Source organism: Protopterus annectens, chromosome 16.part0 (genome assembly GCF_019279795.1).
Source record: "Protopterus annectens isolate FY-2018-M chromosome 16.part0, PAN1.0, whole genome shotgun sequence".
Lineage (NCBI taxonomy): Eukaryota > Metazoa > Chordata > Ceratodontiformes > Protopteridae > Protopterus > Protopterus annectens.
The window spans coordinates 383019150-383037554 of NC_056750.1; the positions used below are offsets into that span (position 1 = coordinate 383019150).

The 18405-nt window shown below is 40.2% G+C and overlaps 1 protein-coding gene across 1 annotated transcript in view; it reads left to right on the plus strand.

Moving 5' to 3' along the window:
- C5 (complement C5) overlaps window positions 1-18405 on the plus strand; it is a 1726304-nt gene that overhangs the window by 447027 nt on the left and 1260872 nt on the right. Inside the window, exon 12 of the mRNA XM_044057986.1 lies at window positions 4475-4678. Coding sequence (XP_043913921.1) covers window positions 4475-4678 — 204 coding nt within the window. The remainder of the gene's footprint in view (window positions 1-4474; window positions 4679-18405) is intronic.

Consider the following 18405-nt stretch of genomic DNA (forward strand, 5'->3'; position numbering starts at 1 on the left):
TGCAAATAGGCACAGCAATGGGGATGAACTTCTCTTTCTGCTACATCATAATTCTGGGGCGAAGTGGGGACTAGGTATCCTTCATTCTTGTCATTGGTGGGCTTAATTAATCCTTCAGGTCCTAACAAACTTGTTGCTATGCACTACTGCTTCTTAAACCCAGTAAGATTTCTGCAAATGGGGTAAGTGTTGTATATGATGAAGATTCAGCTATCATTAGAGCATCATGATGGCTCAGTGGTGAGCATCAGTCCTATATTATCATTCTCTGTGCAGAATCTGCACTACATGGCTTGAAATTAGTAATAAAATAAATGCTTAATGGGGAAGCAGTATCAATAAATGCTTGCTTATATAACATCTTACAACCGTTATCCATTTGCAGCACAGCTACTATAACCACCCCCTTCATCATCAGTTAGTAATCAGTAGTTTTATTTTACTCTGAAAAAATAGCAGGAAGTATACATGATGAGTATTTCAGAGAAGTAATTAGTACTTTAATGCCAGGCAATACAATCTGACAGAATTTATCCTAAATCTTTACAATTAATCAGTGGGTCGGTGTTTCTGGTAAGCAATACTGTTAGACAATGTATTATAGGATGGTATGATAGCTAATGGTGAAAGATGTCGAATCATATCCTCTTTCATACACGTGGATGCAGGACAAAAGGCATGAAAGGTTTAACACACACACACACACACACACACACACACACACACACACACACACACACACACACACACACACACACACGCGCACTTTTTCTGAAAGAAATAATTTATAAGAACTTGGTAACCAGGAAGGTGGCTCAATTCTATTTGTAAATATTTAAGAGTAGTTACACTGGCTGCTGCGTGTAGTAGCTGTACATACCACAGACTGAAATCTCAACACAGCATTTTTCAGTGTCATACAGACACCACAGAAAATGTCAAATTTTCAAGTAGGATATCACTCTGGTTCAAAACCTGGCTGCATCACAAGGCATGGTAGTCAGCTTTGTTGTAGGTTGATGGGGTGGCATATAAAATGGATTTCAGAATGAAGATACAGAGGTCAATGGTATATATATATATATATATATATATATATATATATATATATATATATATATATGGGTCTACTTCGAATAACCAAACCGCCACTTCACCGACACCCAGAAGATCGAGACGGAACGACCGAACAGGTAGGTGATCGAAAAGGCGATATTCCGACAGCCGAAAGACCGACAACGGCAACGTGTGAGTGCGATCCAGTAAGTGTGCGATAGTGACGGATTTAGGATTGGGGAGCGGACAGGTAAGTGTACGATAGTGAGGGATTTTAGGTTAGGGTGTGGGAAAGGTGAGTGTATGGTAGTGTCGGACGTAGGGTTCCGGTAAGGTAAGTGTGTGATAGTGACGTAGTGTAGTGTAGGGAAGGGTTAAGTGTGTTAGGGCTAGTATGCGGGTGGAGTGAGTGTGCGATAGTGATGGGCTTAATGTTTTAGGGTGGGTTAAGTGAGTTAGGGTTAGGGTGCAGGTAGGGTAAGTGTGTGATAGTGACAGTGTTGAGGTTTAGGGGTGGGTTAAGTGAGTTAGGGTTAGGGTGCGGGTTGGGTAAGTGTGCGGTAGTGTCGGACGTTAGGGTTAGGGTTTAGGTTAAGGTTAGTGGATATGTTATTGTGTGCAATGTGTAGTTTACGTTTTTTGTGTCGGTGTAATGGTGTTCGTTTTTTTGAGTTGTTGGTGTTTGTCGGTGTTGTGTGTTTTCGGTTGTTTGGGGTCGGTAAATTGTGTGTTGGTGAATCGGAAGTTCGGTTATACAAAGTAGACCCATATATATATATATATATATATATATATATATATATATATATATATATATATATAGCTGTATAGTTAAAGCAGATTAAAAAAAAAAATGGGAATATGGTCCAGAGCTGGCATGTGTAGCTTTCAGAATATCCGATGTAAGGGCAGAGGCATCATCTGCAAATAAAATGAGTTTATCTTACAGTGAGGAATACATGACTTTTGCAAGCAGTCCTAGAGACTTCATTTTTGCAGAGATGTTGTCAGTATGGATGCATTCCAGACCAGTACAAAGTAAAGGATGCAGGTCTGCATCTACAGTCATGTGAAAGAAACTACTAATGCTGAATATGTATTTTCTGAGCGAAATGTGGTAGAAAACATTTTACAAAAGTAAACAAATAGTTCTCGTAATTCAGGGAATCAACAACATTCAGAAGGGTGGCACCTTTCAGAAAAATATAAGGATATAAACAAGTGAGGTATTACCAGAAGATAAGGCATAACTGAAGAACAATTAAAGGGAATGGCAGACACAGGGATTAAAGTTCATGGCAAACCATATTAAAAATAAAAATACTAAGGGAATTCACAAATGTACCAGACAGTCTAATGAAAATTCAATCTCATGCTGAAGGAATTAGGATGTCGACTAATTTGGATCAGGACGTAAATGGAAAAAATCTGTCAGCAAGCACCTATGTATAAATTCAATGAGCTTATTATGACAAAATCGGATTTGCAATAAATTAAGCTTTCTTGTATGGACATTTTTATTTATTTATTTTATTAGAATATTATAAAATTAATTTGCAAGAGCACACGCACATACACAAACACAAAGACGCACACCTATATCTGCTTACAGTCACCTGTTTGAAGTTTTTACCAGCATAAAAGGAAGTAAAGAAAAAAAATTGTGTCACAGAAAGAATACTGTATTGTCAGAAGTGTAGCTGGGGAAGGGCAAAGAGGGCAACCATCCAGGCACAAGATGTTACAGAATGTAATCCTCAGTACTGGCATTCATTTTTTGAATGCTGACACTGCATTTGCTGAAGAGCGTTAGCACTCTTTGCGTGGTTTAATGCTGTACCATCATTCAGAAATGAGTGCTAGTAACCTTCAGTTTTGTTAATGTTATTCTGCTAGCTGTAGTAGGCCACTTGTTACATTTGTAGTAGGTGGTTTATTACAGTTTACAGAAAAGATGAGAAAGAACATTTTATTTCACTCCTCAAAGTTGTGGGATGGAGATCAGGGAGAAGATATGATGAACGACTGGACATGGCTTGCTCCTTAGGTGAGAAATACCAGATAAGGAAGTGGTCATTTTACTTATTTGCTTATTTTTTTGTCTTCAACTTAGAGAGTTGAAGGGAGCAGATTAGGAAGCATGAAGAACTTTGTCTGCCAGATCCAGAGAAGATCCTTCCATTTCATTAGGATGAGGGTTAACTGAGGTACCTTTTGTAACTGTGGTAAACACTTGCCATGGATTGTGTAACCACACCATATAGTGGTTCAATGAAGAAATGCATGAACTCTGTGTACAACTCTGCCTGAATAGCTTGCTTCTTTGATGCTTTTATTCCTGTTACTGGTCTCTTTATAACATTGCACTACATTTGCTTAATAGCAGAAGAAGAAAATAACACTACCCAATCTGCCCATTTGAGTGTTTTAACATTTTATATTCCCTCTATCCAAACCTTCTGTTCAACTATGGCCGTGATGTATTACCACTCCAGTGACTTGTGTTGCGCTTTCTCCTTCCCATGATGCATTTAAACCTCATTTGTATGAGAAGGCTTAGTGTTTGCTTCACAGCATTCCTCAGTTTGGCATATAGCAGCACTCAGTTTAGGTGGTCCTTCCAGGAAAATTTTCAGGTAAGTGACTTAGTAAACCCCATTGTTATGGTTTACTTAGAAAATGCTGTTATTTGAATAATCCCAACAGACTCATTCATATCTTAAACTTCTCACTACATTTTTTGAAACTCTTTACAGATGTTATAATGCTTCACTGCATGCATTATTACAAAAAAAGACTAGACAAAGATTGTGTGTTATGACTGCATACTCACTGGATGTTTTATGAGCTAGTTTTTGAATTTTTATTATAGTCTACATACAGATTATTTATTTTGGTGTCTTGTTTTCACATGTCCTTGGGTGCACGTTATTTATGTTATTTCATCTGTGTAATGCAACAGTATTAATTTATGTATTAAGTTGTGAATGTAAACACAGACACCCTTAAACAGGCATAAACATTACAAAAATATCATTTGCAAACATGTTCTTCTGAAACACTATCAGCATCGAACCTTCAATTGTATTGCTTTCATTTGTATTTGCATTAAACGTAACTTTATTTATATCAAACATCAGAGTATCTGTGCACGTTATTTATGTTATTTCATCTGTATAATGCAACAGTATTAATTTATGTATTAAGTTGTGAATGTAAACACAGACACCCTTAAACAGGCATAAACATTAAAAAAATATAATTTGCAAACATGTTCTTCTGAAACACTATCAGCATTGAACCTTCAATTGTATTGCTTTAATTTGTATTAAACCTAACTTTATTTTTATCAAACATCAGAGTATCTGTCTCAAAAAGCACAAAATGAAAGAATAATTTTGTTTGGTATTGTTTACAGATTCATACTGCAGTTGAACATCTCCCGGAAGACAACCAAGCATATAAGGAATATACTGCAAAATCTTATTTTTCGCTCAGTAGCAGCTACTTGTACATAGACTGGGCAGTACAGCATAAAACACTGAATGTTGGGGAATACATCAATTTGAATTTATATGCTAGTAGCCCGTATATAGAAAACATTAAACATTTTAGTTATCTGGTAAGTAAGTACTGCAAATATTTAGAAAATATTGCTTCTTTGCTGGTTTATGAAATAGTACTGTTTTAGAAGATGAAAATTTACTGTTAGCTTTAATCCAATTGTCAGATTGTGTGAGAAAGCTGAAAGACAGTTAATAGGTTCATTGTTTAAAAAGAGTTAAAAAGATACAACTATTGACTTTAAGGTATAAAGGATACACAATGTTAGTTGACAGGTTTTGTGGGTCTATTTCATATAGTCAAACTGTTATAAATTTGAATACGAAAATATTGAACTGCAAACTCCAAAATGTAAATAGTTTGAAAACTCAAAACTTCGAAGATCGGAACTCCGAATGGTTATAGTTGGCCCTTCATTACTCACTGATGTTTAGTGTCATTGTGAAAGCATGCATATGCATGAAGTATCCACTGTGGTGGGATCTCGGAGTTGGTATGTTTAAGTAGGGGTGTGTGTGGGGGGGGTGAAGCCTCCCACATTAATAATAGTGTGAAGTCTTTGTGTGTTTTTATGTTGTGTATTGGAACAGCAATGTTTTCCCCTGGGGAAAAAAAATAGAAGTTATGTACCTACCATAACGTTCCATGTTAGTTGTCTTCTTCTCGCCTTCTTTCTTGCTGGATGGGTTCGGAGCCGAACCTCGGCTCCGACTCGGCCACTCTAAAAGCTCGAGAGCTAGTTCCACCGGCTCGAGGCTCCCCTTTTATCCCACAATGCTAGGCGGTAATACCTCAGATCTCGTTTGTAAGCTAAGCCCAGCTAGGAAAAATCCAGAAACTGGAAAAGGGGTAACCCACCTCTATAGAGTGACAGAAAGAAGGACCCCCCCCCCCGCATCTAGGGCGGCGTCTACCATTATTGTTCCCCCCTCTGCCTCTAGAGGGGAACCGACTCTGTGCGTCAAGCAAAGCTCCTTGAGATTGTTTGCGGAACCACATATTTCCCCCCTTCTGGCCCTTGGGGTAAGGCCTAGAAGGAGTAGAAAAATGGACTCCCACAGCAGAGACAGTTTTGCCATCAGTCTCGCACCTTGTCAGGGTTTCTTTCACTTGAGGACCAAAAAGGGACGATCCATCAAATGGGGAGTTAGTGAAAGATGTCTTGAAAGGGTCCGCAAAATTGCATAGCCTCATCCAGGCATGCCGGCATAAGGCCACACCTGTACCTGCGGCTCTGCTCGCTCCATCAGCCACATATGAAAGGAGGCGCATGGAGGAGTTAGCTATCGAATTGAGGGTAGTCAGCTGAGAGTTCATCTTATCCTGAGAACCCACAGCTGTTGGATCCTTTAACATCTCACTCGCTTCCTTGATCAAGTCTCTCTGAAGACGAGTGAAATGACAGAGGTAGTTCAGCAAACGCATAGAAAAGGTCACTGACATGAACATCCACTTCCCGTACCTGTCCATAGTCCTAGATTCCTTGTTAGGAGGATGGACGGGCACTGAAGGATCAGCTAGTTCCTTCTTGGTGGCAGCAGCCACCACCATAACATCCACAGAGACTCCTTTGGTCAAAAATTGTTTGTCTGCTGGGGCCGTAATAAACTTTGAAGGTCTCCTGGGGGTGGGGTCCACAGTGTCAGGAGCCGTCCAGGCCTTTTTTGCTACCACCTGCATGAGGGGGTCAAAGGGAGGGGACACCCAGGAGGTGGAAGGGCGAGAGCTGAATGCCTCAAGATACACAGATTCATCCTCTGAAGGGTTGAGGGCTGGCCAATTCCCCCTCTGTTTTAAGATCTCCAGGATGTCTGCAAAGGAGACATCTTCAGAGGGGGAATGGGGGGAACCTTCAGAATCCTCTAAATCCGTGTCAGAGGTGACAGACTCAGGTGAGTCGATGTGCTTCCTCTTGCACTTTCTCTTCCTAGGGGGCTTTCCTGCCAGTTCAGGAGAGGCCTCGGAAGAGGAGGAGATCCCCACTGGGGACTCTTGAGGAGCTGGCTCTCTGCGATCCGGGATGAGGGAGTGAGCAGAAATTACCTGAGGCACCGTGGAGGGAGGGGCAGACGGAGTCGACTGTGGAGTTGAACCAGGTTCTAACACACTCTGCATGACCTTGAAGGCACCCCTGTCAGGCAGAGCCAGAGGTCTCCACTCCGAAAAGCTGAAAACCTCCTCTGGCACCAACAGTGATGGCTCCGAGGCCGATGTTGGAGCCGAACTCACCAACGCAGAAGCACCGAGAGGAAGAGTGGGGTCGGACAAGGGTCCGATGCCACTCACCCCCTCGGAGCAGACAAGGGAAGTCCGGTGACGAGATTCCTCCAACGAAGAAATCGGAGCAGATGACGGTGCTGAAGACAATTGTATCGGCTCTGATGCCGCCACAGTCTCGGGTCCGAAACGCCCCGGCTCCGAACTCAAAGGAGTCGGAGGAGGATCATTTTGAGTAATAGGGTTAACCATCGACTGATGAGTCGGGCTCTGAAGCATCTGGGCCAGTGCCTCGGACTTAAGAAGTCGACTCACCACCCTCTGAAGGTCATGATCTGAAAGTCTCGACGACCTAGAGGAGTGAGACCTATGGCTCTGTTCAGACAGCAAGGGAGATGCTGGAGCCGAATGAACGGAGCCAGTAGACGGTGACCTAGACCTTTTCCTAGTTGTCGGTTCCGATAACCTTATCGGAGCCGACTCAGTGATGTCTAACACCTCGGCTCCGGCCAGAGCCGAGGAAACAGAAGAAATACGTGTTCGAGCCCCATCGGCTCCGGCCGGAGCCGATGTTGGAACAGACTTTGAAGCCCCAGGTGACGACTCAGAAGCTGGAGCCGACGACCTGGTAGGCTTCGAGGGTTTGCCCGAAGATAGAGTCGGGGGACCCTCAGGCTTCAATAAGCCTCGTAAAATAAGCTTATTTTTTATTTCCTGCAGGACTCTAGGGCTGAAGCCATGGCAAACAGCACAAGAGTCCTGCACGTGCAAAGGTCCCAGGCAGTACACGCAAGAAGTGTGACCGTCTGTCAGATATCTTCTGACAGCACGAGTCACACTTCTTAAAGCCTGAGACCTTTGATTCTTTAGACATTACTAAAGATATAAAGTATAATCACACACACTGACACAAACACACCGATTACACTAACTGAAAATTAAATTAAACTAATTAAGCAAAAAATTATTTATTAATTAGTTTTTTTGGTTCCCTACAAAAAAACACACAAACACTCCACTACTAGGAGGGGGAGGGAAGGGCCAGAAGGCCTAAGGAAAGAACTCCTAAGTTCTTGAAGTAAAAGGGGAAGAAACTGGAGGGAATGGATAGAAAACTACTTAACTTTGGTAAATATAAGGAAAAACTAAGTTAAAGGGGTTTTAAATAAGTTTTAGATTGCTCTAAACAAACTAACCTGAAGCCGGTTGGAACAACGCACCTCGATCGCTGTAGCGGCAAACGAGATCTGGGGTATTACCGCCTAGCATTGTGGGATAAAAGGGGAGCCTCGAGCCGGTGGAACTAGCTCTCGAGCTTTTAGAGTGGCCGAGTCGGAGCCGAGGTTCGGCTCCAAACCCATCCAGCAAGAATGAAGGCGAGATAGACAACTTAACATTTGCTGTTCTGAGTGTTGAAGTTCTAACATTTTGAACTTCTGGGTCGTGTAGCTTCATGTGGCGGATGGGATGCGTTATGCAATATTTCACAGGTATAGTGGTTGTGTGTTATCTTTATTATTTGAGGTAGTATGGGTGTAAAGCTGGCCGACCGTTGCTATTCAGAGTTCCGATCTTCGAAGTTGTGAGTTTTTGAATTATTTACATTTCGGAGTTTGAAGTTCGATATTTTCGTATTCGAACTTATAACAGTTTGACTATATGATGTAGACCCTGTTTTGCTATCATGAAATCCCATTTTGCATGATCTTTTTAATTTAATTATAGATAAAGCCCTGCAGATCTCTTGAAATAAGACAGAGTGGCTACATTTAATGTGCTTTCTGATAATGGAGTACAGTTTACACGTGTTATACTATGTTCCACAAAGGTGGATCAGTTAAACATTATATTCTGCAATTCTTTTCCTGTGTGGGTGTGAGCACATGCTTTTGTCCCAGCTGTGGATTGACCATAGGCCTAACTCCTCACTAAACGATCTACTGATTCCTTTATCCTCCCTATATTCATCTTTTCCTTAGTACCACTTAATCACCCGCTGTGTGTGTGTGTGTGTGTGTGTGTGTGTGTGTGTGTGTATGTGTGTAGTTTTTTTTTTCTTCCAGATGGAATTACAATTGGGTGATCCCAAAGTCATCCAAGCTAGAGGGTGACAATTGTTTTCCAGTTGACTACTGCCCATGGCATGTCTGGCTTATGTATTTTTAGTCTCACTCCTCTTGAGGAGACTTCTGTATATGACTGTATCTACATGTGCGGAACTGGCACAAGTGTATGGCTTTGGCTGATGCTAGGAATCATCTCAGGTTCTTCATATTCTAGTTTTTCATGTCCATCTCTATGGACTAAATCTATCCCTAAGGACTGATGAGCTTACAATGGCTGCTCACCCCCACCTTCCTTCATCAGTTTCTCCAGTGCTCAGTTGCTATTCAGTTTAGTGTCATCTGTGTCACAATCTGGTCTCTATCCTCCTGTGAAACAGAGCTGGTAATACAATTTTTGTTTTGCTCTTTAATAGCCACGTCAGGGAGTGCAAGGGGCTAATACATCTGTTTCCAACATTTATTGAAGGGCAGTGACATTCTTGGAAGAACACACCATACTTTTGCATATCTAAGAAAGTTATATATTCTAATGTCTGCATTTGCAATTCAAGCATTCTTGATCATAATTGTCCAGTAAATCAATAAATAAATCCCAAATTCAAAGAAGAGGCCAACATTTTCTGTTTTTATTCAGTACAATACTGCAGCATGTAGATCAATATACCTGACTAGGCATTTGCAACAACCTGAGTGTCTACAGAGGTTCCTCACAAAAAGAATACATGGTGCAGACAACATGTCATATGTGGATCACTTAAAAGCCTTATCCTTGTACTCGGTCTCCTACAGTCTGCTGAGAGGTGATCTATTTTAGCTTTCAAGCCATGCTCTGATCAAGCCCTTATTGACCTGTTGCACATCCACAAAACAAATGTCATTAGAAACACCAGATATGGGGACTTAAACTTAATGTGCAAGATAAATAAGACATGTTGGAGGGATAGGAATGTGTCTCAGAGATTACCCCTTTCTCTGGAACAGGCTTCCAATGCATGTGAAGCAGAATTCCCCCTGCACTTAATCAAGCACAATATGGATCACTGGATAGGGATATGTAAGTTTACCCCTGGTCTGCCACCTATGTCCCTATTAGCAAGATGAAGCTTCTAAATGCTTGATCACTCACACCTAAGCTATACCCCCAATAAAATCAGTGATATCCAAACCTGTCAGATATATATTGGGAAGCATAACTAAGCTTAGAAAAGGCCCATTATGGTCCTTAACCTAGTAAGTACCTATGAACTACTGAACTCTGCATTTTGGGGTAATGTTTCCTTCTATGGAGGCAAACATACCATAATGTACATACCTTGCTCCTTGTTAGCAACATGTGGCCAGTACATTGATGGTCATAATGGTTATGACACACTATACCACAAACAGCTATAAACACTAATAATATAACAGATTGACATGTTTGCTTTCATATAGTAATTACCATATGGCCCTTAAGGCTCGCTCCCTTCCCAAATAGAACATTTCGAGGATAGTGAACTCTACTTTTTTCATTCTGTATCATGAGTCTTTTTCTCCAACATACTTATTCTTGCTCAGTACCCTTAGGTTCATAAGTAGGTACTAGGCTATTGGCCCTGGAGCCTATACAAGCCCAGCCAAAAAGGTACCCTGGCTTTTGCCACCCAAGAAAATTATTTTCTTGTGCCACTGTCAAGCAGAGCCACAAAAGTGATCCCCAGGGTGAATTTCCTATTTCCCATCCAATCATCAAGATTTTTTTTGAAGAGTGCTAATGAGGAGCTTTGTTTGATATAGATAGGTAGTTTATTCCAGAGTATGGGAAGTCTCTGGGACAGGAATCTATCCCTCCAGCATGTTCTGTTTATTGTGGTGACAAAGTTTAGGTCCCTAGAGCGTGTAGCTCGGAGGGATTGGGATTTCTTTAAGTGGAGCATGTCCAACAGCTCTGGGTTTGACATAGCCTTGTATGTTAGTTAGAGATCACCTCTGAGTAGGCGATATGTGACAGAGTAAAGCTGGAGTTTTTTGAGACGGTCTGCGTAGGGCATCTGTTTGAGGCTGGTAATCCTCTTTGTGAGGTATTTCTGTGGCCTTTCTAGTTGTTGTAGATGTCTTGTGAGGTACATACCAAAAGGGGCATAGTACTCTATAATGGGTCTAATGAGTGATGAGTAGAGGGGAACAATAACCTCTTTTTTTCTGGATGAGAGACCTTTTGTGATGAGGTGTGCCACATAGAAGGATTTCCTGACTACTGTGGTGATGTGATTATTAAAGGAGAGACTACTGCCCACCTGTGTCCCAAGGTCTCTTATCACACTTTCGGTGTTAAGTATACTACCGCCTATGTTGTAGTTCATGGGTACAGAGTTTTTACCAAAGGGGATGACAATGCACTTTTTGGCATTGAGCTTGAGGCCATGGCTTTGATACCAGGTATCTGTCTGAGTGAGGCCCTTTTGTAGGATGTCTACATCATTAGAAGTTTCGATTATGGCTCCTAGTTTGCAGTCATCTGTGAACTTTGTTAGCAAAAGACCTTCTGTGTTAGCCTGTACTTCAGAAAAGTAGATACCCAACAGGAGAGAACCCAGGACTGAACCCTGTGGTACTCCACTTGTCACTGGTCTGAAGTCGGATTTGGAGTCTGCTACTTGCACAGTGTCCACACAATAACAAAGTTTGCCATCTAAAGGTACCACTTTTTAAAAGAGTTAGTTTATATTTTCAGTTTTTGTCTTTTTCTCTAACTTTCATTCCTATTCCTTTCATTTCCTTTTTTCACTTACTATACAGACTTCCTGATGTAGTTAGTAGTGTTGAATTGAGTCCATCTAATACTTTCACTAAATTACCAACCCACCTATCTACACTCACTCAGCTTCTTAATTACTTACTTGGCATCATGTATCTTATTATTCAAAAAGTGGATGCAGATTTATTAAAGGTCTATATTATTTCATTGATCTGCAGATTAGTCAAGTTGCAACTCAACAAAATAAAACCATAAAAATTAAACCAATAGAACATGTTCTGTAAGGGAAGCAAGTCTCCTTCCTATCTTCATGGTAATAATGAACTTAGAAAATAGGCTCTAACATGGGTCCTGCATGGATGGCAATTCTGTTTTCTATATTTGCTGGGATGTGTTTTGATGTTTTTTTTATTTTCAGTAGAGCTGTGATCGAATAAACTTGCAGCTTGACAAAATGAAAGGTTCTGGGTTTTCTGGTCAGCAAATTAAAAACAGGATTATACTTAATCTTACTTCAAGGGGAGGTTATAACCTACTCCCAAAATGTCAAATTTTGCCCACTGCTATCACCACATCTATCCAAGAAAGTGATCCCATGATCATGTTACAAAGTAGGGAATACGGAAAAACAAACACATTCACTTCTTCTTTTTCATGAGTTAATGTCATATGATGGGTGTGCTAATAGTCTGGTGGATAGGATGAAAAACAACAAACACAGAATCCTAACTACACATTCAGGGTGACAGATCTACAGTAATAATTTTCATCCATTTTAATAAATTAAATTTGCAAGTTAGTCATACTTTCAGTATGTGTTATAAGAATGGCAATAGTATTTTTCATCTGATATCCAAAATATTTTTAATACTCAAAGATACATTTTCTGATGATACACAGATCACATTTCAAGCGGAAATTAATATTTCCATTTTTTCATGTGACTGTTATAACAAACCTATACTGAAGATTTAATATACAACCTAGAAAAAGAACTAAAGAAGGATGCAATTTATAAAGGCAGCAGCAACAATGATTCAAGCTGTACTGGAAATGGAGGACAATGTGCGCTGTGAAAAGTGCAGTTGTGCAAGTAAACGTACCATAACAGTAGATGATCAGATGATCACTGCTGTAACAGTCTTAGCTATATTTGTTATATCCTCCATAGTATATACTAGTCAGCCAGATCCAAAGCTTCAGGGCACTTTCCACACCCCCAAATTATTAGTCAGGTTTGGGTACTGAGTTATCCAGACCTTTCCAGCAACTGAGAAGAGTGCTCCTCTGTAGAATTTTGAGGATCAGTTGTCAGCAAATGCTGTTCCATTGCTGGGCAGATAAGATCCCTTTGGGTAAAAATGGGTTCCGGCATGTAGCTCGCAAGACATTTCCCTGCGAGCTACATCACTGAAACCAAACGGCTGCAGCAGCAATATGCCGTAGAGCAGTACAGCTGAATAGAATAGCCGCTGCAGCTGTAACCTATGCATAAAAATGTTACAACTGGTGGCGATCCTTACAGACAGCTGCCCAGCTGTATTCTAGCAGGGACAGCCGTACTAGATGTGTACCACATTCCGTATTTTCATGTAAGGAATGCATTTATTTTATTATTTATTTATTTTATTCTAGATGTGTACCACGTTCTGTAGTCTCATGTAAGGAATGCATTTATTTTATTATTTATTTATTTTATTGTCTGACAATAAAATAAATAAATAATAAAATAAATGCATTCCTTACATGAGAATACGGAATGTTTACACATCTAATACGGCTGTCCCTGCTGGAATACAGCTGGGCAACTGTCTGTAAGGATGGCCACCAGTTGTAACAATTCTGTGCATAGGTTACCACTGCAGCAGCTATGCTATTCAGCCGTATTGCTCTACAGCATATTGCTGCTGCAGCCATTTGGTTTCGGTGATGTAGCTCGCAGGGAATTGTCTTGCGAGCTACACGCCGGAACCCGGGTAAACATCTTTCATATTAGCTTTCTACATGTTAAAATCTAACTTTTTTTGAAACAAGCACTTTTTAGCTAGGAAAAAGTATTTTTATTGACTGTCTTGTAACTTCTATGTACTTTTAAAATGGAACACACTTTCATACTTTTTTAGAATGCTTTTTACTGTGATTTTTCTGGGAATACGTTACTTTTTTGCTACTTTCTTTTTTCCGAGTATGGCCTCAGCTTTCTTCTTGATATTATGCAGTGTAAAATTAGAATTCAGAAATGCTAAATGATGTGAAGTTAATTGATTTCCAATGCAAATCTAGAAAAGGATTTCAACAGTAAGGGTATGCAAACTACAGTCTTGCTGCTGACTGTATGTCAGTAATAGGCTTGTAAAGAGATTAAATTATATTGCTTATTTTTCTATAAGCTTTGTTAGTCAAAGACAGACTTACAGAAAGACCACATCAAGAATTCTAGAGCTTTCATGACAAAAACAAAAAAAAAAAAAACAGAGAAATGTTAACGAAATCTAAATTTCAGTAGTATTGCTGAGAAGCAAACTGGGGTAGAGATTAACTTATGTCCACCAGACTTCTCCCAAATTATTTTTGTTGTAAAAATATAATGTGAATTGAGACAGGATATTATGATAACCTTTTTTTTTCCATTTTCTGATTTTACTTTTTCTAAATTCAAAATTTTAGGTTTCTGAGTGGGACTCAGAAATCTCTGTATTTTTGGAACAATGCACTTTTGTGCTCAGCCATAAGTGGTACCTGTACTAGCTAAGACCTAGAAAGTATGTAGGGATTGTTTGAGACAGTTGCAAAACATTATAAATGATCAACTTAAGCTACAAAATGAACCCAAGCTCAGAACAAAGACGTCATCATTTCAGTAAACCAGCATTTGATTGAAAAGCAATGTTAAAATACCAAAATGCCAATACAGGCATTTCCAAGTATAAACAACAATGCATGTATGCCAAAACCATGTGCAATGTAACTGTAATGTAGAACAGGACAACATTTCCAGTTTCACTTGCCTTCTTGAAATATACATGGTATTAGTTTCATCCCATCCAATGTATAACAACATATATGCAAATATATGTGCCACACTATTTCATTTGCATGTTATAAATGGGTACAACATTTATATAATTTAATAAAAGGCTATAATATTTGTACTACACTGATAAGTGTGTGCAAGTGTAATGCATGTATCTATATGTAGATATTAACATCAATCCATGAACAAAGCAAATATAAGATGTAGGTTGTTGTTGTGTCTTTCGGCTTTTCCCGGTTAGGTGTAGCCACAGTGGAACTCCAGTCCGCTAATGATTGGCAGCAGATTTTTACATGCTGGCTTGCCGGGCCTAACGCACAACCTTCAATGAAGGAACGCCCATTCACGCATGTCGCCACATAGAAGACGCTCTATCTAAGAATCGAACGGGCAACGTCTAACTGTGAGGCGACAATGCTACCGCAGCACCAACAATATAAGACGCAGGTACTCTGCATAATTTAATACCAAATATAATGCCCCCCCCACACACACACTTAGGTTCATTGGTTATTACTATGCAGTTAATTTGGGTCGATCATTTGAAGCCTAGCCATGCAATATCTACTACGTTATCCTTTCCATAAGGGTTTGGGTCAGCCAAGGGTAGTATTTGTGGTTTTCTTTTCATTCAGCCAAGTAATATTTGAAGAGGGTTATGGAGCTATGTTGTTTAGTATGGAGGGGATCCAACTGACAGGAAGGAAATTCTCTGGGAAAGGTATCTCTGCCATCAACAGGCTTTATTAATGTCACAATAGAAGTTTAGGTCTCTAACACAAGTGTTTATGGTGTTGCATGTTTTGTGAATGTGTAGAAGGTCAGTAGGTCACAGAGGACAGGCTCATTTGAGGCTTTATATGCTGTGGAGAGGTTACCTTGCAGGAGTCTGTATGAGACCAAAACTAGATATGTTTTTTTTAAGGCATTCTACATAGGACATAGAACTTGGGGCTTTGATTTTCCTGGTGGGCAAATGTTCCAGTGTCCCTAATCAGATCATGTGTTTGGTACAGCACATGCTGTATGATTATATTCAATTACATGCCTAATAAGGGAGAAATAGAGAAGGATGATAAAATTCCTTGATCTAGAGGTTATACTCTTGGTCATCAGCTGGACTAAGTAAGTGGATTTTCTAATGACTGTCGAAACTGGTGATTGCAGGAAAGATGGCTATTAAAGTTTCTACTGCCTAGGTGTCTACTAGTTTTAGTTTTGATATGGTAGGTAATAGGGTGCTCATTTTTCTCAAATGACACAATACTGCACTTCTTTGCATATAGCCTAAGACTGTGATCCTGACATTATAGGACCATAGGATGTTACTAGGCTATTGGCCCTGAGGACCTATAAGCCTAGCCAAGAGTTTAGCCCATGTTTAGACAAGTCAGCACCCAATGCCCCTATCCAGCAGGGACACGGGTGAAATCCCAGGGATGCAATTTCCATTTCCCATCCAGTTATCCAGGTTGCGTTTAAAGAGCGTTAAAGAGGTACTCTGCTTGACGTGGAGAAGGGGAGGGTCTGTACATGTTATATCTGCTTAAAGGATGTAATTTATGATAAATCCAAGTTTTCAGTCATCTTTAGACTTGGTCCTCTAGAGAATCCTGGCATCAGCTTAGACATCTGAGAATTAGATACTGAATAGCAACTACCCCAGCATGGATCTTATGGGGCCCCACTAGTAATGAGCAGTTTGGTTGAGGGACCATCCTCAGTCTTGACTTAATGGGTTCTACCTGTTAGCCAGTTTGCGATCCAACATGTGACATATGGATTTATGTTTTGTTTAATTAGTTTTGCCAATTATTCAGGAAGGTGGGATGATATGAGAAGTCTTGCTCACATCAAGGTACACCATATTTACACTTTGGTTTACTTTTAAAATCCTGAAACTGATTCTATCGAGTATTGAAAATGACAACATCGGAAAGGCACAATTATGAAACCAGGAATGTCGACCCATCCATATTCGACAAAGTCGACATTACCCAGTGTAGTTTCCCTTCCAGTCACTTCCAACTAATGTTTTGCAGGGGGACAATCCCCCCCTGCATCCTACACCCCCTGCTAATTTTATAACTCCAACTCCGAGATCGCACTACAGTGAGGAAATGGGTACATTTCCCAATTTCCACTGTACCGTGATCTCTAAGCAGAATATCGACCTCACAACATTGAATGTACACTAGCATTTGCTGTTGTGGTGTTGACCATTTTTTATCCAGCCTTACATGAACTGGAAATTAGCCTTTCGATTATCCCAGTTTGACTGAATGCCATCCGAAATGGTGATAGTAAACCTGCACTTCTGCTCTCATCCAAAGCCTTAGTGACTTTTTCAGACATTCACTAGGTTATACAGGTTAACCCTTCACACATCTGAACACCAATATCTTTTATTTTGAGGGTTATAATGACACATTCCATTGTCTTGCAGACAACGCTGCTGGTGTCAGTGACTGAGCCACCCTTATGCAGGAGAATGACCACAACATTTCTCTGTGCTTCTGGGACAAAGCCAATTAATAGAATCAGATGAGCAGATTTAGGAGTGGGGTGTGTAAGATCGTGTTTCATACCAACAAAGAAATGCCCTGGTACATTGTCAGGCTCCATGGAGTTAGTGGTACTTAAAACTTGCCCTTAGGTGATTAGGTTATTTACAGGGTGGAAGCTGGAGGCAACAGAGGGGAGAAATCTGAACTAAATTTATCTGCTAATGTGCTTTCTAAGTAATCAGGAGATAAGTAGGTGCTGTTATTATAAATCAGATGTGAGAAATGCTAGTCATTTTAACTAATGTTGCTGATGTAGTTGAAGAACTTCATATGATTGTCCTTGCTTATGGTGGCAATTATGTTTATATTTAGCTATGATGTTTTTGATTTTGTTTCTAAGTTTTGTTTAATTTCTTAAGTTCATTTTGGTACAGGGTTAATTTCAGGCTGTTCTTAAAGATTTATTTGGCATAATGGTTAAGGCATCTACCTCACAGATACAAGTACAGGGTTTGAGTCTCACCTTTGAGGGAAATTGGCTAAGCTTTAAAATAGCCCACAAGGAAAATTAGCCTAGCACTTACCTATGAACAGACAGGACCCGAGAAGTTAGAATTGGGGAGTCTACCTCTACAAAGAAGCCAGTCAATGGATTCCCTCAGGGATTGGTCCTGGGGCCTCTCCTTTTTGGCATTTACTCCTCTGAAGTCAAGGCCAACATCAATGTCCTCTGGTTGAATAAATTTGCAGATGATTGCAAATTAAGAGCTGACACTGAATTGCTCACCAACACAAATGTTCTCTAGGAAGGGCTGACACAGACAAACTGGTGTCAGAGCCATGGACTAAAACTAAATGCCAAGTAATGCATAACAGTATCCTTCACCAAGTCATCCATCCTTAGTAAGTATCACACTGACAACACACCCCTATGAGCTGACCCAGTAGTCAGGGACTTGGGGACACACAAAATTAGTAATCTAGCCTTTGACTGTCATGTGGCTACATTATTGAGGAAATCATTCTATGATGTGCAACTTATAAACAAAGGTATGGCATCTAAGCCCAAGAAAGTCATTATTCCATTGTATTTGGCATTAATCAGACCTATCATTGAGTAAAATGCCCCCTTTGGTATGTATCTAACCAGGCATATCCAATAATTGGAACATCCACAGAGGTTTCTCACTAAATGAATAAAGGGCATAAGCAACATGTCCTATG